Source organism: Oncorhynchus keta, chromosome 37 (assembly GCF_023373465.1).
Source record: "Oncorhynchus keta strain PuntledgeMale-10-30-2019 chromosome 37, Oket_V2, whole genome shotgun sequence".
Classification (NCBI taxonomy): Eukaryota; Metazoa; Chordata; class Actinopteri; order Salmoniformes; family Salmonidae; genus Oncorhynchus; species Oncorhynchus keta.
Genome location: NC_068457.1, coordinates 3,162,499 through 3,184,662, shown reverse-complemented (window position 1 = coordinate 3,184,662; position 22,164 = coordinate 3,162,499). Strand labels below are relative to the sequence as shown.

Sequence of the window (22,164 nt, the reverse complement as noted above, 5' to 3'; positions counted from 1 at the left end):
GCATTGAGGTGGAACTGCTCCTGATGGCTAAGGACATAAGCACACTGGGAAGCCTGAAGCCTGTAGCCATCTAATGGAAGTATTGGTGGAGAAGGGGCATCGGCAATCTTCACAATTTCACAGGTCTTTGGCTGTGGAAGCTGATAGGACAGAACACTGCCGCATTGCACTGGCCCAAAGGTGGACTCAACCAGGGGCACATCAGGTGGCAATGGAAATGTCAGAAGAGGGGCAGTAAGTGGAGAAAAGTTGGCATACGTTTCTGAGATGCAGAGAAGGTCCATATCAGGCATGTATCCACTGGTGGTGCAACAGGAATGTTTAGTTGAGAGTAGTGCACTCTCTGGTAAAGAAGGGCCACCAGATGATTGCACAGAGCACTTCCTGCAACACAGGAGCAGTGGCTTTGGACCACTATCACTGGTACGGAGTGCTTTATTAACACCACCTATGAAGATAAGTGTGATGAAAGACTGAAGTGAGAAACAAGAATTTCCAAACTCTGCATCAACAGATCTTTACCAAATAACCTGTTAAGTGGGCAATTCGAAATTGGGATTGGGACCCATCATTAATATCTATCACTGATAAGATTAAACGTTGATACTGTCTCCAACACACCATAATGACAGTGTCCCACAGGAGATGTTTAAACTTCTTATGGCTGAGGGGCAGTATTGAGTAGCTTGGATGAATAAGTTGCCCAAAGTAAACTGCCTACTCCTCAGTCTCAGTTGCTAATATGTATATTATTATTAGTATTGGATAGAAAACACTCTAAAGTTTCTAAAACTGTTTGAAAGGATGTCTGTGAGTATAACAGAACTCATATGGCAAGCAATATCCTGAGGAGAAATCAAAACAGGAAGTGAGAAATCTGAGTTTTGAATGTATTCACCAGAGTCCAATGAAATCCCCTTGAGATATTAATGACATTGCACTGCCTAAGGGTTCCACTAGATGTCAACCATCAATAGAAATTATAATGAGATTTCTATAGTGTTGTGATTTCAGAGCACTTTCGACTGAGTGTACCAGAGCACAGAATAACTGTTGAATTTATGGAACGCTCAACACCCTGGTGTCAGTGAACGTTGGGGGGAAAAGAGCGTAATTCAATTGTTGCCAGCAACACAGTTAGTCACTAATGCTCTGGATAACATGAAAACTGCCTAACCAGCTCTGCTGTAAAGTGGTCAGAGGGAGGTGTTCTCCTATTTGTGTCTGGAAGCAGCTAGCAAGCTAGCCAGTTAGCTTGGGTGCTTGACTACCTTTGAGACCCACCCTGCTACTTGGACAGAGTGGGCAGTGTGCGCTCTGATTGGTCTGACTTTACCAACACAGCTGCAAAAACACTGGCTACGCGAGTACATTGATAGAATGTGTATGTCTGCTTTGATGGCAGGTTTGAAACGTGTTATACCGAAGCGTAGTGTGTGGGGGGCATTGGTCATTGATGGGGCGATAGAGCTTGAAATTGGCAAAATGTACGAAAGGAAAAGTGTTATATTTAGTGGGGACAGAATCAAAAGCGATATGACTACTACCCATATCTTTGAAAATGGGACCAGTAACAATTCCCGGTTATTTTACATAGGGATTGGTGTGGAACTGATTTTGACGAGAGCATGAACAACGTTGACAAATAGTCCAACTTTGTGTCATGCTTCGTTGAAACAATCGCTAAGGATGTAAATTTGAGGGTTCAGTGTTGGTAAAGTATGTAGGAAATGTGTTATTTGCATAAAAAAACAAACTCATATGCCAGACATCACCACATATGTAAAGTATTTGGCAGAGCAGGGTCACAAAGCATCATATTGGAATGTACAATCAGCGAAGCAAGAGAACATATTTGGGGATTTCGATTTCGGAAGTCACGAAGCACATTAAACATGATCGAGTAGGAACAATGCGTTCTTTGGCACGACCAAACACTCCTCGCAGACTCAGGAAAACCCTAGGGGGTTTAATCCCGTGAGACATTTTATTTAGATGTATAGAATTTACGAAAGGGAGGAGGGGTTACAAGAAGACAAAAACGGTTCATTATTGAAAGGAGCACAGTGGCCTCCCTGTGAACAGAAGTTATTATGTTTGTTTTGACTGTAATTTAAAACTTTTTATTCACCTGGTGAAGTAAGTTAATAGGAAAGTAAGAATTTTTAATTGTTTGGACTGATTAGCGAAGTGAAAACGAACTAAATGTTTATTTTCTCTCCCTTTCAAATGTTTCCCGAGGTTGTTGCCTGGGAGAGCAGTTAATGAAATTATGTTGTTTTATAAAGGTGTACTGACCTGGCCGTATAGGGAGCTCCCAGATAAGTAAGTCCTGGCCATTTCTTTGTTTGTTTTTGCCCTACGTTTTACCACACACACCAGCACCATGTTATCAATATGTGTTAAGTGGTGTTAATACTGTTTTGATTTATTTACTTGTAAACTGGGTACGCAGAATGATGGAAATGTTTGAAATGGTTTCTGAGATACAGGGGAAGAAAAGGGGGAAAAAACACTTAATGCGGTTGAATGACCTTTGTTGTGACTTCCTGGTGAAGCCTGATCACCCTCACTAGAAAGACTGCAGACATCGGGTGAGATTTAAAATGGGCTATGTAAACACTAATAATTATGAAGAAGCTTATAATTTAGCAATTGTCCTGTGTGAGATTTGGAACATGAGAAGGAGAGAGAGAATGAGGTACACCTGTCTCTAGTCTTTTTTACCATTACCTTATGGGATACAATTATTTCCTTATGGACTATCAAGAGTTGTAATTCTAAATTAAATTGTTGTTCTAATTAGATTTTTTATTTTATTTACCCGGCAGTCTTCTTTATAATTACCGGGGCCCTTTGGTAAATATGCCAATTTGTTTCTTCTCATGTCAGCCTATAAAAGGAAGAAAAGATTTTCCCACCTAATTTATAGTATATTGTTGTTTTATTTGTCTTGTTTGACAAATCTCACCAGATTGGATCTGCTGCACGGTTGGGATTTCTCCTTAAGGGGTAACTCTGCGAGGTTGCCAGTACGATGAGGGAGTATAAGCAGAATGGTTTCAACAAGTGTGTTGTTATGCTCTTTGACATTTGTCTTAGACATTTTGGTAGTAAACAATTGGGAATGTCATAATTTAAAGGAGTGAATAGCTGGTCTGGATTTCCAGAATCAGAAATGTCTTAAACTGTTATTTTGGTCTGTCTCTCTCTCAAGTTAGGTGATAGTGACTACAGATGGTATTTTGATGCATGGAAGGAATAAATCGACGAACACAGTGTGAACCCCCCCCCCCAACTGGCTGAAGAAATGGTGACACGTGTTCACTACGACCTTGTCCTGCACCACTTCTACCGTGAGACCTGAGTCCGAGCTAGCAACCTGTACACAGCATCCAGTCAAAGTTTTCAACTGCCTTCTTCTCTCATGCCATTTTCTCTCAGGAGTGCGACATGAGTCCACGTGGAGTGAGCTCCTGTCCAAACTCCTATCATGCCGCTGGTGTACTGGTAGACAAATGACAGCGGCACCACTGTAAATGACAGTGGCGGCTCAGGTGAGAGACATTATCAAGGGCCATCCACTTTGGGCATGTGCCATTGGAGGACAAACTGACGCTATCTGAAGAAGAACATGAAGACACGCCAGAAGGATGAGTGCCCGTAATTAATTTAGGCTTATCCAAAATTGTTTATTTGGTATATCAGGTTGATTGTGGATGTCTAGACACTGCAAAATGTATAGTAATTTAGACTAAGAATGCATTGAGATACCAATCTGTCATTACCACAAGTGTTGAGAATAGTTCATGCTGGGAATATGAAATGAATATACTGTTTTTATCTGCTGACTGCCGCAAATTCAAAAAGGATGTACTCCTCTATAAAAGCTGAGACCCAACATTTTTCGTTGGGCCTTAACTGCGCAACTGTTGAAGTGAATAGTTAACTTCTCCATTTTTGCCAATCTTATAATAAAGAATACAGTCTCTCTCCTTTTGGTTAGAAATGACCACAATATCTCAAAGCTCAAGCCAACTAAAAGGTGGCATAATGTCAGGCGAATCCTCTTACTATAAACTTAGTCCCACCTACCTGAGGATCTTCTTTTTTTGCCATCTATTTCCTGTGTTTTGAGGGGTGCAAAATCCACTTGTCACTTTAATCTTGCTGAATTGATTGCTTTCATTTTACTCCTGCCACTCTTTCATACTCTTGCTTGTTGTAACGATCATCTTCGGGAGAAAGCGAGGAGGACCAAAGCGCAGCGTGGTAAGTGTTCATCATGATTTTAATTAAAGAAAGCACTGAACACTGAATCAAAACAATAAACGATGACGTGAATTTACAAAACCGAAACAGTACCGTGTGGCCCAAACACTCACACGGAAACAAATACCCACAAACCAAAAGTGAAACCCAGGCTACCTAAAGTATGATTCTCAATCGGGGACAGCAATTGACAGCTGCCTCTGATTGAGAACCATACTAGGCCGAACTCAAAAACCAACATAGAAAAGCAAACGAAGACTGCCCACCCCAACTCACGCCCTGACCGTACTAAAACAAAGAATAAAATAACAGAACTATGGTCAGAACGTTACACTTGTGCCTGTCTTTTTCCCCCGTTATGTTATGACCCTGGTAATGGCTGAAATGGGTTCAATGGAATGCAATGTCTTTCCTTTGCATCTATAAGAACGCTAAAGATTTGTCAGGGATTTAACCTATCGTCTCGACTCTTACATCACAAGAAAAATAAAGATGTATTAACTTTATTTTGATGTGTGTGCATTTTTTGTGGAATTTTAAAAAGTAATAATTTAATACAGTCAAAAATTTTACAAATTAGATGTGCTGAAATGAAAACAACGTGACAACAGTAATTAATGAGGCAGTCTAGACGGTGTAGTTGAGGGCAGGTAGGCCTACACAGAGCAAGTTTTTGTGGTTGCAGCCCTGTCCCACACGGTTATGTTAATTTATGAATATATGCAAATATACCAATTGTATTTATGCAAATTATGAATATATTTTTATTTATTTAAACAAAATATATTTTAAAATAAATACCTGATACCATTACAAAGTTCTAAGAAAAGAAATGTGAAATTTGACAATTGGGTAACTTGACACCCAGCGTCATAACACGTTATGACATGGTCATAAGCATTTCATATGTCATAACAGCTGACATGACTTGTCATAACGTTTTATAATACGTTCATAACAGTGTCATGAAACATATATTTAGACCTGTTGTGACTTATATTGTGTTATTTTATGGCTGGTTATGACACCTACATAAGAGTGTCAAAACACACAACCTACCACAGTAGTTATTCATGGCTGGTTATGACACACAAGGCAAAACATTCCATTACACCATAGCCTACATGTCAACAGTATGTTTATGTGATATATTTTGTACATTTACAATATTAAATTAGCATTGTAATTGTGCACACATTGATTTCAGACATGCACCCACCTCAATGCTCTGTTGCTGATGATGGATGAATGCCGGAGCAGATATCAAGAGCAGGACAATACACCCTCTTTCTGACTGATGACTGTGATGAATGCAAGAGCAGATTTCAGGAGCAGGACAAGACACCCTCTTTCTGGCTGATGACTGTGATGAATGCAGATTTCAGGAGCAGGACAAGACACCCTCTTTTGACTGATGACTGGGAGGAATGCCGGAGCAGATTTCAGGAGCAGGACAAGAAGCCCTCTTTTTGACTGATGACTGGGATGAATGCAGGAGCAGATTTCAGGAGCAGGACAAGACACCCTCTTTTGTGACTGATGACTGATATAAGGGAATGCATGTGATAGGCCTGTCTGTCTTATATCAATATGATGGTCATAATGCTTCTTGACAGTGTTATTTAAAATATGATGAAAAAAACATGACTAAAGAATTCGTTACAACGACAACAAAGGATTTAAGAAACAAACTTTAAAATGAAAGGAAACTTCTTGGCAGGGAAAACAATTATTTGAATAAATGTGGGTTTTAACACACTTATGTAGGTGTCATAGCCAGCTGTAAAATAACACAATATACTGTATGTCACAACAGGGTAAATGTATTGGTCTATCAATAAATGGTTCTGACAAGTTATGTAAGCTGTTATGACATATTATAAAATGGTTATGGCCGTGTTATAACGTGTTATGACACTGGGTGTCAATTAATGTGTTACCGATAATTGAATTCCCACCAAAATCCCTGAAAAACATTTATTGAAAGATTCTTTCTCACCCATCTACACACAATACACCATGATGACAAAGTAAAAACAGGTTTTTAGAAATGTTAGCGCATTTATTGAAAATTAAATGCATAAATATCTCATTTACATAAGTATTCATACCCAGGTCAATACTTTGTAGAAGCATATTCTACAAAGTATTCTTTTTAAAATTCTTCAAGTTAAATTGGTTGTGGATCAATGCTAGACAACCATTTTCAGGTCTTGCCATAGATTTTTCAAGTAGATTTAAGTCAAAACTGTACTGTAACCCGGCCACTCAGGAACATTCGCAGTCTTCTTGGGAAGCAACCCCCAGTGTCGATTTGGCCTTGTGTTTTAGGTTGTTTTCCTATTGAAAGGTCTCCCAGTGTCTGGCGGGATAGCAGACTGAACCAGAATTTAATCTATGATTTTCCCTGTGCTGAGTTCCATTATTTATTTATTTGAATAAAAAATATACATGTTTTACTCACTTTTTCGTGGTATCCAATTGGTAGTAGTTACTGTCTCATTGTTGCAACTCCCGTATGGACTCGGGAGAGGCAAAGGTCGAGAGCCATGCGTCCTCTGAAACACAACCCAACCAAGCCACACTGCTTCTTGAAGCAATGCACATCCAACCCAGAAGCCAGCCGCACCAATGTGTCAGAGGAAACACTGTACACCTGGCTACCGATTAGACAAGGATATCCCTGCCGGCCAAACCCTCCCTAACCCGGACGACACTGGGCCAATTGTGCGCCGCCCCATGGGCCTCCAGGTCACGGCCAGCTGCGATAGACCCTGGGCCCGAACCCAGAATCTTTGGTGGAACAGCTAGCACTGCGAGGCAGTGCCTCAGACCACTGAACCAGACCCTCATTCAGTTGATTTTTTTATCCGGAAAAACTCCCCAGTCCATAACGATTACAAGCATACCCATCACATGACACAGCCACCACTATGCTTGAAAGTATGGAGAGTGGTCCTCAGTGATGGGTTTTGTTGGATTTGCCTAAAAGGGATATTCAATGTCTTCTTTTTTTCCCCCACCCATCTAGCAATTGGTGCCCTTCTTTGCGGTGCATTGGAAAACCTACCTGGTCTTTGTGGTTTAATCTGTGGTTGAAATTCACTGCTCAGCTGAGGGACTTCACATATAATTGTCCAGTATGTTTGGGGTACAGAGATGAGGTAGTCATTAAAAATCATGTTAAATGTTATTGCACACAGATTCCATGCAACTTATTATGTGACTTGTAAGCAAATGTTTATTACTAAACTTATTTAAGCTTGCCATAACAAAGGGGTTGAATACTTATTGACTGAAGACATTTCAGCTTTTCATTTTTTATAAATTTGTTTTAAAAAATCTACCATAATTCCACATTTACATTTAAATTTAAATGAAATCAAGTTGTAGTCTTAGGGATGATCAAAGGAAATTTGATGCACCTGAGCTCAATTTGGAGTGTGATTGCAAAGGGGTGTGAATACTTATGTCAACAAAATATTTCAGTGTTTCATTTTCAGAAAATGTACACATGTTTCGAAAAACATGTATTTACTTTGTCTTTATGGGGTGTTGTGTGTAGATTGGTGAGATTTTTTTTTCATCCATTTTGAATTCAGGCAGTAACACAACATTTGAAATAAGTCAAGGAGTATGAATACTATATATTTATACCTGTTGTGACATATATTACACTATTTTATGGCTGGTTATGACACCTACATAAGTGTCAAAACCTACCACAATAGGCAAACCTTTCAAATACACCATAGCCACAGGTGGACTCCAATCAAGTTGTAGTTACAGCTCAAGTATGATCAAAGGAAATTGGATACACCTGAGCTCAATTTGGAGTGTCACAGCAAAGGGGTGTGAATACTTATTGTATGTAAATGAGATATTTCAGTATTTCATTTTCCAAAAATGTACAGAAATGTCTAAAACATGTTTGTCCTTATGGGGTATTGTGTGTAGATGGGTGAGACAATTTAAAAAAAATCAATTTTGAAATCAGGCTGTAACACAACATTTGGAATAAGTCAAGGGGTATGAATACTGGCACACCCTGATCTGTTTCACCTGTCTTTGTGCTTGTCTCCACCCACCTCCAGGTGTCGCCCATCTTCCCTATTATCCCCTGTGTATTTGGTCTGTGTTCTCAGTTTGCCTGTTGCCAGTTCGTCATGTTTTTCCAAGTCAACCAGCATGTTTTTCCCTAGCTCTGTTTTCCCGAGTCCTCCCAGTTCTGACATTTTCTTACCCTGACACTGAGCCCGCCTGCCTGACCATTCTGCCTGCCCTAAACTAGAGCCTGCCTAACACCCTGTACCATCTGGATTCTGACCTGGTTATGAACGTTTGCCTGTCCTCGACCTGCCTCTTGCCTGCCCCTTGTTTTATAATATATATCATACTCAAACCATCTGCCTCTTATGTCTGCATCCGGGTCTCGCCTTGTGTCATTATAGAATACTATATATTTAGACCTGTTGTGACATACAGTGGTGCAAAAAAGTATTTAGTCAGCCACCAATTGTGCATGTTCTCCCACTTAAAAAGATGAAAGAGGCCTGTAATTTTCATCATAGGTACACTTCAACTATGACAGACAAAATGAGAAAAAAAATCCAGAAAATTACATTGTAGGATTTATTATGAATTTATTTGCAAATTATGGTGATTTTCTGGATTTCTTTTCTCATTTTGTCTGTCGTAGTTGAAGTGTACCTATGATGAACATTCCAGGCCTCTCTCATCTTTTTAAGTGGGAGAACTTGCACAATTGGTGGCTGACTAAATACTTTTTTGCCCCACTGTAAGGGTAATAATCTAAGCCAGATAGGCCTATCACGTACATGACCATATGTCAGTCATAAAAGAGGGTGTTTTGTCCTGCTCCTGCATTCATCACAGTGTTATATAACATACTATTTACAATTAGAATGGAATGATTTGCCTTGTTTGGTAGGAATTGTTGGCTTTGACAGTCTTATTTACGTAGGTGTCATTACCAGCCATAAAATATTGCAATATACTCTATGCCATAACACGTCTAAATACTGTATATGTGTTATGACAATGTTATGACAGGTTACATGGCCATATGTCAGTCATAAAGGAGGGTATTTTGTCCTGCTCCTGCATTCAACCCAGTAATCAGCAACGGAGCATTGGGCTTGGCACGTTTGACATCAATGTGTGTTCAATTACAATTGTAATAAAATGGCCAATTTTAGGAAATGTTATATAACATACATACTTATGTAGGTTTCATAACCAGCCATAAAATATTGCAATATATGTCACAACACGTCTAAATATATGTGTCATTACAGTGTTATGACAGGTTATGACAGGTTATGTCAGCTGTTATGACATATTATGAAATAATTATGACTATGTCAAAACACGTCTTGGATGAGCCCCATTCTGTATGTGAGATCAGCGTGGCTGCTTTGTAGTTACTATGTAGCCAAGCTGTGTCTGTATGTGCCAAATGAAAAAGCACAATATATTTATAAACACCTCTGCTTGGATTGGTAAGTAATATCTACAAAATAAACTATTTCTACCATCTTTCAAATATGTATGCTGCCCTACAAAGGCAAAACGCAGTACCTACATTTTTGGTCAACAATGATGTTCTGTTTCAGAGATAATGACATGTGAAATTTGCAGTAACCACAACATCCAAGTAAAAGCCAAGGCAAACAGCAGTAAGTGAAGTTACGGCACTTTGGGTTGTTCCACCATTGTTTTGACTGCAGTTTCCCGCTCTGCCATACAAAGAGCAGTAACTACACAAACAGTGAAACTGAGACAAATGTGTTGTAGGTAGATCAATTATAATGCATTGATGTATTTCCTTACTATGAAGTTCTTTTTTTTGCATATAAACCATGACCACTGAGTTGACCTATGACCCCAAAGAATAATACATTATCATACTAGTTCAAGGAGAATAACAAGTTGGATTAACACATTTAGATAATAAATACTGTACTTTGCCTTTGCATTACACATGTAATTGTTTAAGTTCATACAAAGGCACTGTGCAGTATTTGCATATAAGTGGTCAGAGGTCAAATCAGTGGTCAGGGTTGATATGTATATAAATGACATGATAATAAGCTGATTCATCAGTGCATTATCACTTATCTACCTACAACATATCTGGCTGGCTAGCAAAAATACTTTAAAGACACTTTTCTCAGTTTCACTGTTAGCGTAGTAACTGCGTTTGCTTGTGTAGGGCAGTATGCTGCTGATACAAATTCATTAAAAACAAAATGTATTGTGACAGCTCTTCAAACTACTGAGGGAAAAATAGAAAAAGCGAAACGGTCATTTAATGTGCATGCTGACACTTCACTTTTGTTATTCCTCATACTTTTCATGATTATTCTGTTCCTTCATGATTTGCTGTCAAATAGGTAGCCAACTCACTTTGGTTGTTGTTCAAAAGGCCACTAATAAACAGAGTTACTAACAAAAAATTATTGGAAAATAATTTATAGTAGCCTAGTTCAGCAGGCTACAGATTTGTTCAAATGTAAAACCCTTCTATTTTCTCTCATCTTAAAAAGACAAGATTCTCAAAGTGGCCTTCAGTAGAATAATGTTTGTTCAAAATGTGTGGTTTTAAGATCCAAAACTCAATTATGTATGCAGTGCTGTTCTTCGTTTCTAGTCATCAAATTATTCCTACAAAATAACAAAATATGCAGGCTGCGTACAAGTAGCTCGCAATTATTATTATTTTTTGTATGAAGGGGCCTTTATGAAAGAAAAGGTTGGAGACCGCTGCTCAAGCTCAAAATGTTCAAATATGACCCATATTATCGGAGCTACTTAAAAAATGTTCTATTGCAGATTCGGGCTGCAATTTATGGATACAGTGCCTTTGGAAAGTTACAGCCTTATTCTAACATTGATTAAATTATTTTTTCCCCCACTAATATATCTACACACAAAACCCCCATAATGACAAAGAAAAAACAGGTTTTCAGAAATGTTTGCTAATTTATAAAAATACAAATATATATATTTTTTAAATATTGCATTTACATAAGTATTCAAACCCTTTACTCAGTACTTTTTTGGCAGCCATTTCAGCATTGAGTCTTCTTGGGTGACGCTACAAGCTTGCACACCTGTATTTGGGGAGTTTCTCCCATTCTTCTCTGTAGATCCTCTCAAGCTCTGTCAGGTTGGATGGGGAGCGTCACGGAACAGCTATTTTCAGGTCTCTCCAGAGATGTTCGATCGGGTTCTAGTCCGGGCTCTGGCTGGGCCACTCAAAGACATTCCGAGACTTGTCCCGAAGCCACTCCTGCATTGTTTTGGCTATGTGCTTAGGGTCATTGTGAACCTTTGCCCCAGTCTGAGGTCCTGAGCGCTCTGGAGCAGTTTTTCATCAAGGATCCCTGTGTACTTTGCTCCGTTCATCTTTCCCTCGATCCTGACTAGTCTCCCAGTCCCTGCCGATGAAAAACATCCCCACAGCATGATGCTGCCACCACAATGCTTCACTGTAGGGATGGTGCCAGGTTTCCTCCAGGAATTTCAACCTTGGTTTCATCAGACCATAGAATCTTGTTTCTCATGGTCTGAGGGTCTTTAGGTGCCTTTTGGCAAACTCCAAGTGGGCAGTCATGTGCCTTTTACTGAGGAGTAGTTTCTGTCTTGCCACTCTACCATAAAGGCCTGATTGGTGGAGCGCTGTAGAGATGGTGGTTCTGGAAGGTTCTCCCATCTCCACAGAGGAACTGTAGAGCTCTGTCAAACTGACCATCGGGTTCTTGGTCACCTCCCTGAACAAGACCCTTCTCCCCCAATTGCTCAGTTTGTCCGGGTGGCCAGCTCTAAGAAGAGTCTTGGTGGTTCCAAACTTCTTCCATTTAAGAATGATGGAGGCCACTGTGTTCTTGGGGATCTTCAATGCTGCAGAAATGTTTTGGTATCCTTCCCCAGATTTGTGCCTCGACATAATCCAGTCTCATAGCAAAGTGTCTGAATACTTATGGAAGTAAGGTATTTTTTTTTTTTTTTTTTTAATATACATTTGCAAACATTTCTAAAAACCTGTTTTAGATTAAGGCTGTAACGTAACAAAATGTGGGAAAAGTCAAGAGATCTGAATAAATTCCAAAGGCACTGTGTACAGTGCCTTGCGAAAGTATTCGGCCCCCTTGAACTTTGCGACCTTTTGCCACATTTCAGGCTTCAAACATAAAGATATAAACCTTTTTTAACAAATCAAAAACTGAAAAATTGGGCGTGCAAAATTATTCAGCCCCCTTAAGTAATACTTTGTAGCGCCACCTTTTGCTATGATTACAGCTGTAAGTCGCTTGGGGTACGTCTCTATCAGTTTTGCACATCGAGAGACTGAAATTTTTTCCCATTCCTCCTTGCAAAACAACTCGAGCTCAGTGAGGTTGGATGGAGAGCATTTGTGAAGAGCCGTTTTCAGTTCTTTCCACAGATTCTCGATTGGATTCAGGTCTGGACTTTGACTTGGCCATTCTAACACCTGGATATGTTTATTTTCGAACCATTCCATTGTAGATTTTGCTTTATATTTTGGATCATTGTCTTGTTGGAAGACAAATCTCCGTCCCAGTCTCAGGTCTTTTGCAGACTCCATCAGGTTTTCTTCCAGAATGGTCCTGTATTTGGCTCCATCCATCTTCCCATCAATTTTAACCATCTTCCCTGTCCCTGCTGAAGAAAAGCAGGCCCAAACCATGATGCTGCCACCACCATGTTTGACAGTGGGGATGGTGTGTTCAGGGTGATGAGCTGTGTTGCTTTTACGCCAAACATAACCTTTTGCATTGTTGCCAAAAAGTTCAATTTTGGTTTCATCTGACCAGAGCACCTTCTTCCACATGTTTGGTGTGTCTCCCAGGTGGCTTGTGGCAAACTTTAAACAACACTTTTTATGGATATCTTTAAGAAATGGCTTTCTTCTTGCCACTCTTCCATAAAGGCCAGATTTGTGCAATATACGACTGATTGTTGTCCTATGGACAGAGTCTCCCACCTCAGCTGTAGATCTCTGCAGTTCATCCAGAGTGATCATGGGCCTCTTGGCTGCATCTCTGATCAGTCTTCTCCTTGTATGAGCTGAAAGTTTAGAGGGACGGCCAGGTCTTGGTAGATTTGCAGTGGTCTGATACTCCTTCCATTTCAATATTATCGCTTGCTCAGTGCTCCTTGGGATGTTTAAAGCTTGGGAAATCTTTTTGTATCCAAATCCGGCTTTAAACTTCTTCACAACAGTATCTCGGACCTGCCTGGTGTGTTCCTTGTTCTTCATGATGCTCTCTGCGCTTTTAACGGACCTCTGAGACTATCACAGTGCAGGTGCATTTATACGGAGACTTGATTACACACAGGTGGATTGTATTTATCATCATTAGTCATTTAGGTCAACATTGGATCATTCAGAGATCCTCACTGAACTTCTGGAGAGAGTTTGCTGCACTGAAAGTAAAGGGGCTGAATAATTTTGCACGCCCAATTTTTCAGTTTTTGATTTGTTAAAAAAGTTTGAAATATCCAATAAATGTCGTTCCACTTCATGATTGTGTCCCACTTGTTGTTGATTCTTCACAAAAAAATACAGTTTTATATCTTTATGTTTGAAGCCTGAAATGTGGCAAAAGGTCGCAAAGTTCAAGGGCCGAATACTTTCGCATGGCACTATAGTTCCCCAAAAAATGTAATTTGATAATGATAAATTCATAATACGTTTGAAATATTTGTTTTTATGTGAACATAATCAATGCCCAAACTTCAGTGCATAACTCCAGTTAGCATTTTCAAGTTGACACTTCTTGAGTTCAATTCCCCACCAGATAACACCACCATTTTGAGAAAGTTAACCGTTCTTGTTCAATGCCCTAACATATTACACTGCCTCTGCTTTATTGAGAAAGATAAATCAAAGTTCACAAGTTCACAATTGTACCACATTGTTGTGATCACTTTATTTGTGACCAAAAGACAATACAAATGTAATGCTTTTTCTTAATCTACCAAGTACAACATTCAAATCCTTATTGTGTAAAACCATATTATTCCTCTCATTTTTATGCGTTATCCTGCACACATTCTTAACAATTTGTCCTATCAATCTATAACTGTGAGTGGGCTTGTCAGAGGAGGAGCAATATATTTGCGAGAGTCACAGAGTTGATAGGGTTTCAGACCTGTCAATAAATTATTTTGGGTTGTATTTTCAGGGAAGGAAGTAGATTAGTAACTAGTCATTAAAACACTTTATAGATATGGATTCCCCCTTGTTAAGAAACAATGTAGAATTGCATGTAAATTGTTAAAAATATCCAAACATTTTCTGGGGGAGCTCACCCAGAACCCCCCCACTCCCAAAGATTTTGCACCCCCCAAAGTCAAGGACCCATACCGATACCTTAAAGAGGCTATACATAAATGTGCCTTTGGTAACCAAGACCTTGCAGGGTCAAAGAAGCAAGCAAGTGTTCTGCAATTGTCCTTATACAATTAATCCGAGGTGACATCCAGAACAATATCAAACAAACATGATGAACTGATGAGAAGTGAAAAATTGTTGTAGCGTGTGGACTTAGTGGGCGCAACACAAGTGCAATAGAAACCAGGCGTCCCGTACTGCTGCAGGATTACGATTCACAGCCATGATCTTAACAAGCTCAAGAGTTCAAATGTGTTTAAATGTGAAGATAACTACAATTAACATACATCAAGTTACCAAACATGCAGATAGAAATTTATTAAAAAATCTGTTTAGATTTTTCATTACATCGTTAAAATAATAGTGTTAATACAAGCCATTTTGCCATAGAAAACTAAATACTGTTGGCCAACAGAAAATACCTCGCTGTAAATATTGTACAGTTAAAATAAATAAAATAAAACAGACATTTTGGCTCCTGGAGTGCCTTTGGCAGATTGTATTTCTGTAAATCACATGCCATACTAATATAGAGCTATAAAACATTTGTATTTCTCCAGTGGTAATTTAATTGTTTGTGCTGTAGGTAAAACCATCAGATGCATGCAATACTAAACTGCTGATCATTCTGAGCTTGTGAACACTAGCAGCATCAATATATGAAAACCAGGTAGGGGAACACAATTTGTACCTCTTTTAAAGTGCTTGCCACATTTTATCAAAGAACCAGACAATTGGGCCCCTGGACTTGAAAACTATTCAAGACTGTAAATCCTACACACTGCCACATGTACAGCACTGTCATGATGTGGTTCGTTGCACAAATTAGGTGCCTTTTGAGTATTGTAACTTGGTGAAATAACATTTTATTTAACCTAATTTGAACATTCTTCCATAAAGAGGACATGCTCAACTTAATGAAAATACATTCCCATCTCAAGAGGTTACATTTTTAAAAAGGGCCATAGTAAGTGCCAAATAAAGTAACAGGGTTGACCATAACAGGGTTACACCTACCAAGGTTGACAACGTAATCTTAAATCAAACATAAATCCTCTTGTGGCAGGATTGTGTGCTACGAGGGGCAATTGAATGCAAGCTTCACAAAAATGTTGAAATCGTTCAAACATTTCTAGCCTGTCTATCTTTACCCCTACCTACATGTATAAATTACCTCGACTAACCTGTACCCCGGCACATTGACTCGGTACCGGTACCCCCTGCATATAGCCTCATTGTTGTTATTTTACTGTGTTATTTTTTACTCTAGTTTATTTAGTAACTATTTTCTTAGCACTATTTTCTTAACTGCATTGTTGGTTAAGGGGTTGTAAGTAAGCATTTCACGGTAAGGTCTACCTGTTGTATTCGGCGCAAAATCTGATTTGATCTATGGGTAACATAGTTGACGTGTTATGCTCAACCCGTTCGGTTTTCCACCACAAAACACCAGATAATGGCCAAAAAGAGTCGAACCAGCTCCTTTGCCTTTGCACTGTGATTTAAATATTAGATGGTTAATGTCTCTTTAGATGATTATTTTTTTTCAATAGGAATAGTTTCACCATATTAAAACAAGAGTTCAGTTCACCTAACTTGGTTGACCTTAAAATGAGGGACAGGTTTTTTTTCTCTCCTTAAAATTAATAATTAATAACATGAAATTAATAATAATCTTCAGAAATGACTTTGTAATTGTAAAGCCTTTGTTGCTTTGACAAGGGCTTTACCATGATGGTGAACACTTGGAGAAAATGGCGTTGAGTGGGTTAAAATCTCCCTAGAATTCACAGAGGATGCACAGAGGGACATATCAAAATGCTGACGTTTGGCACTTTAGCAAGTCTTTATTTATATAAAAAAGTTGATTAATTAAATGTTCCATGTTCTCTATGAAATGGCACATCATTTAATATAACAGGCTTTTAAAATGCAATATTTTTGCACAATTCCTACTTAAAATAAGCAAAAAGCACTCATTTCATGAAAAGACTTGCGTGCTGCTTCATGTACACACACTCCCTTATGTATTTATTTGGACAGTGAAGCCAAATCTTTTAACTTGGGTCTATACACCAGCATTTTGGATTTGAGATCAAATGTTTCATATGAGGCGACAGTACAGAATATTACCTTTTTTTATGGTTATTTTCATAGATATCTGTTTTACCATTTAGAAATGAAAGCACTTCATGCATCTAGTCCCCCCATTTGAAGGTGTCATTGTATAAGTATTTGGACAAATTCACTTATAGTGTTTTAAAGTAGTCAAAAGTTTAGTATTTAGTCCCAAATTCCAACACACAATGACTACATCACGCTTGTGACCCTAGAAACTTGTTTTGGATTATGTTGTGCCCAATAAAAATGAATGGTAAATAATGTAATGTGCCATTTTGGAGTCACTTTTATTGTAAATAAGAATATAATATTTTTCTCATTGCTTCAACATTATTGTGAATCCTACCATGATTACGGATAATCATGAATGAATCGTGATCAATGATGAGTGAGAAAGTAACAGAGGCAGAAAGATCATATCCCCAAAACATGCTAACCTCTCACTATTACCAATAACAGAGGTTAGCATTTTTTGGCGTGTATGATACTTATGCCTCTGAAACTTTCACACTCCCCATTATTCATGTTTCATTCACGATTATCCATAATCATAATTATCCATAATCATGGTAGCATCCATATGAATATAGAAGTGTTCAGAAACATATTATATTCTTATTTATAACAAAAGTGACATTTTCTCTCCTTGTGAATATGCCAATATCCTCTGTTATGTCTTCAACACTGCGGGTTACCCATTCGACAATAGCACACAGTCTTGAAGAGGCGGCAGTGGCAGAAAGCGCAGTGCTCACAGCACACATTATCGTGGGTTTTGCAGCTTCCCCACAATGGCACGCAGTTGGGGGGAGGAGGTGGACGCTTGTTTTTGATGCTGAATTTGTTCTGCGGAAGAAGGTTGACGATTTAGCCTCGGCCTGCACACTATGGATACACCAATTAACATGAATAAATGCTATAGTTAACTAATTATGAATGACATACAGCACTTTATAAAGCCTTACTAAGGGTACTCCTTAGAAAAGGGAGAAAAGTTGCCAACAAAACAAGCCATTTCACCTCTTTATATGTGTCATCATGAATATGTCTTTAGTAATAGTCTTGTCAATATAAGAATATAAATTGCTTTGTAAATGCATTAATTAATGATGCATGCATTCATGTTAACTCCTGCATTTACTCATGTTAATTAATGTACCCTAGTACCCACATGTTAATAAAAGTGTTACTACTTCACTCTCATACTTATCATCATGGTGCCTGCATATGCGCTGAAATGTTTTTTTTTCATTCAATATGTCTCAATAAACCTTTTTACACTATTGGCTATGTGTATTTTAGACTTTAAATATGTCCACTAACTTAACAATATGATACAAACATGAATAATGTAGGCTAGACACTTATTTTCACAGCATAGTTTACCTTTCTTGGTTTCTTGTTTTTTTTTTTCTTTGCGGTTTTGGGTAACTCTGAAAAATAAATAGATTAGACATGTGTTTAAGGTATATAAATATGTCTATTACATATATTTTTTATTTGGTATATAATGTAGCAGCTTATCAAGATTGGTGTTACAGTCATATTGTCGGTTTGGGTTTTGAAGTCAACCTTGGAATACTTCAATATACCTGAGCAAAATGTATCCTGTAATAACAACAACAAAATGACACAATATAGCAGCGCATATCAAGGAATGCAGTGGTAGTTTTTCTAGAAAACATCGAGCAACCCTTTTTTAAATTCCAAATACTGATTATATGCCAAACCTAAGGATTAACTGACCTACAATGACGATGGGTGGTGTATCTGACAGGCTCCCATGCAGTAGAACCGAGGAAGAAGACGTATTGGTGTAGAGCTTTTCCTCCAGTATCATGTGTGAGTACACTATAAGAAACCAGGTGGAGCTTAGACAGCTCAGGAGAAACAGGGAATTCATCACAGTGCTTTTCTGTCAGCAAGGTGGGCCTGAGGACTGTAGTGAGGACAGAGTGTTAGAAGACTATAAGAGCCCATTGTGACCGTATTGTGGCTGCATACATAGTCATAAATAGATATGGAATTTGAATGTCACATAATTTACACAGCAGTTCAAGATTGTTATTGTATAGAAACGGAACTATACTTGGCACAAAACTGACTACACTAGCGCATGCACAGCAAATCCATGCAATAAGATTCACATCTAATAATATCCAGTACAAACATTTATAAAAAATAATCAAATAATTTATAAGGAGATTTGATTTATTTAACCTTTATTTAACTAGGCAAGTCAGTTAAGAACAAATTATTATTTACAATGACGGCCTACCAAACGGAAAAAGGCCTGCAGGGAAGGGGGCTGGGATTAAAAATAAAATATAAATATAGGACAAAAGACAAGAGAGGCAACACAACACTACATAAAGAGAGACCTAAAGACAACAACATAGCAAGGCAGCAGCACATGACAACACAGCATGGTAGCAACACAACATAACAACATGGTAGCAACACAACATGGTAGCAGCACAAAACATGCTACAAACATTATTGGGCACAGACAACAGCACAAGGGGCAAGAAAGGTAGAAACAACAATACATCACACAAAGCAGCCAAAAATGGTCAATAAGTGTGAATATAGCCTACAAACAAATATCATGGTCAAACCAACTTAGTTTTCTTGCTATTATTCCACTCAGCACATATCCACTTCTTATATAAAGCTTTACATTGATGTTTAAAGATAGATATCTAGACCTACTCTGTAATTGTATCCAACATGCAGTTGCTAAAACAGTGCAACAACGGGAACATTTTGAAAACAATCTCAGGTCTTTGATTGTTTTGACTGTACAGCATGTCCTCAGCATAACTTCACTGTACGGTTTCTTTCAGATTGGATGAAGCTTTCTGTGGGAGCCTCTGCCTCGTCAAGCAGAGCTGCTTCTTATTTATAAAATTAGATGAAAACTGTACGCATGGAAGTCGTCTCCATAATAGTCTTCAAATAGACATCTAGGGGCTGTTTCCTGGACATAGACTAAGCCTAGTCCTGGACTGAAAATACAACTCAATGAAGAATCTGTCCGGGAAACCACCCCTTATAGTGTCTCTAAAAATGTGTAAAGCTAGAATAAATTATTTAATGATTGAAAATCTGTATGAATTCCTCTAAATGTCTCTAGTTTAGTTTATTATATATATAAAAAAAATATATATATATAAATGTGAAATCGTAATACCTCGTTATAATGAAATTTACAACAAGAATGTGGGGTTAACCATTACAGGAAATGTATGGAAATACATTTAATACTGGCAGCTTGTTTGCAAATACAATAACTATAACCACATTTTTGTTAGGATGACATGGGGGATTTTCACCCTGTGTGGGTAGGATTTTCAGTCCAATATTATGGAGGGAATATTCAAAGTATATTCCAAAATGTAATACTTATACATAAATCAAAACAAAGCTGACTATCTAACATAAATTAATCTAAAAGGGAGGTACTTTTTAAATACCTTCTATGAATTGTATTTCCATTAACTTTAAGAAAATATAGCATTGACACAATACGTTAACTTACTATATGTCCAAGTGTAAGTAATGTGCTCAATTTAAGATGTTTAAGATGTCTGTTGGTTGATATTATCTTTACTCGACAAATTATTTGAATTGTTTGCCCATATTCTTTTCTTTCTTTAATTCTTAATTGAACCTTTATTTAACTTGGCATATGATGGGTTACTGAGACGGATCTTTAAAAATATGCTAAACAAAACTATGTTAATCAGGATTTAATTGAATGTAATGTTATTGCTACTGTTATAATGCATGTATTGATTTGGGTAACTTTTGAAAGAAAGTAACACATGCAGCGCCTTTTGCTTCGTATAAGCGTAATAATCCAATGCGTAGATGGCGTCCACCCTACAAAAAAAACAACTTTTAATCCATTCATAATGTGTTGAAAACTTTTGAAGAGATGTCTTTATTTCAGAGATATATTAGCATTATTTATGGAGCAGTATTAACCTGACAAAAGTGCTGGATTGGTTCGGTGTCACATGTCAATGCAACATTTACTAATTTCGCAGTCAGTATCCACTCTAGTTTTATTCGTCCCATTAGAAATGAACGTTTTTACTTTTGTATGTCCACCTAAATTAAAGTCAATTCTCTCTCAGAAACTAATCTTCAGCCTCTAAAAAAAAGTAGAGACACTGTGCAGTTTCAGTTTTCACCAAAATGTTTTGCTGGTTGATTTGTCTTCCACAGCCTTCAAAGATGGAAAAGCTATTAAAGCTTCCAGACTTACTTACCCTCTGTAGTTTCTGATTGTCAGGATCAACGTTTATCTCCCCCTTTTTCCTGCAAGCTTCAAAGCTGCTCCTCACTTGTTGCCTGCTAATCGACAGAGAAATATCAACCAGATCATGTGGTCGGGCAATGTTTAAGATATGGAATCAGGCAGGGGCGGATCCACATCTTTAGAAAAAAGCCTAAAAGAAGTCCACCAAGCAGGCCAGCCCTTTTGGGACGATGCATGGCTGGCTACGCGCTGAAGAGCAGTGAAAATCCATTGTCCTCATTCGAAGGAACCTTTGGGAATACTGGGCCAAGCCATGCATGCCAACACCATGATTTTACATATGTGCCGGAGGAGTTGCAGGATCTGACGTTTACAACTGAAGGTTATGACCTTATGGGGACGCCTGGGCTTCATTATGTAAAACCTTGTGAGGAGTCACATAATGAACATAATGAGCGGTCACACAAGGCTAATCCTATGTTTTCCTGTGAAATAATAATATAATCAAACTGTATTTACCCACCAAACGTAACCCCAGAGGTACAAATGGTAAAGTTGTATTTACCCACCAAATGTACCGCCAGAGGTACAAATGGTAAAGTTACTGATAGGCCTCAAAATCATACTATTTCCATTGAACATGCATCATATTCTGCATCCTATTCTACAGTACATGGAAAAAACCTTGCATTTGGTTTTCATTTACAGCAATTTGAATTGTTTTATGTTGCTTGTACCCTGCAGATGATGCAAAAAAGGTGGTGCCAAGAGCCTTTGCTAAAGAAAGACATTTGCTATACTGTACCTAAAATAATCAACATTGGTAAAAAGCACCATAGAAAACTGTTAAATGAGTTCTGGACATCCTCACAATGCTAAGCCAAGTAAAGTGTGCAACAGAGTATCACACAATCCAGTCAATTATTTGTACCAGCCTATTTAATAGGCCATAAATCCTGGTTGAAAGAGTTACAGAGGGTATTTTGGCATCAGGAGGTCTTTAACCCAAGGGTGTCAAACATACGGCCCACAAAATCCAGCCCACGTGTGGTTTGAGTAA

General features: G+C 38.2%; 1 protein-coding gene across 1 annotated transcript; it reads right to left on the bottom strand.

The window, feature by feature from the left end:
• Positions 1-14,169: 14,169 nt before the first annotated feature.
• asip1 (agouti signaling protein 1) lies at positions 14,170-21,365 on the bottom strand. Its single transcript, XM_035754854.2, has 4 exons — positions 21,115-21,365; positions 18,584-18,776; positions 18,224-18,270; positions 14,170-17,683 (listed from the first exon to the last, which is right to left on the bottom strand). Exons 2-4 carry the CDS (start codon positions 18,738-18,740, stop codon positions 17,516-17,518), a joined length of 372 nt encoding a protein of 123 aa, XP_035610747.1. The 5' UTR covers positions 18,741-18,776; positions 21,115-21,365; the 3' UTR covers positions 14,170-17,515.
• Between the last annotated feature and the right edge of the window lie 799 nt (positions 21,366-22,164).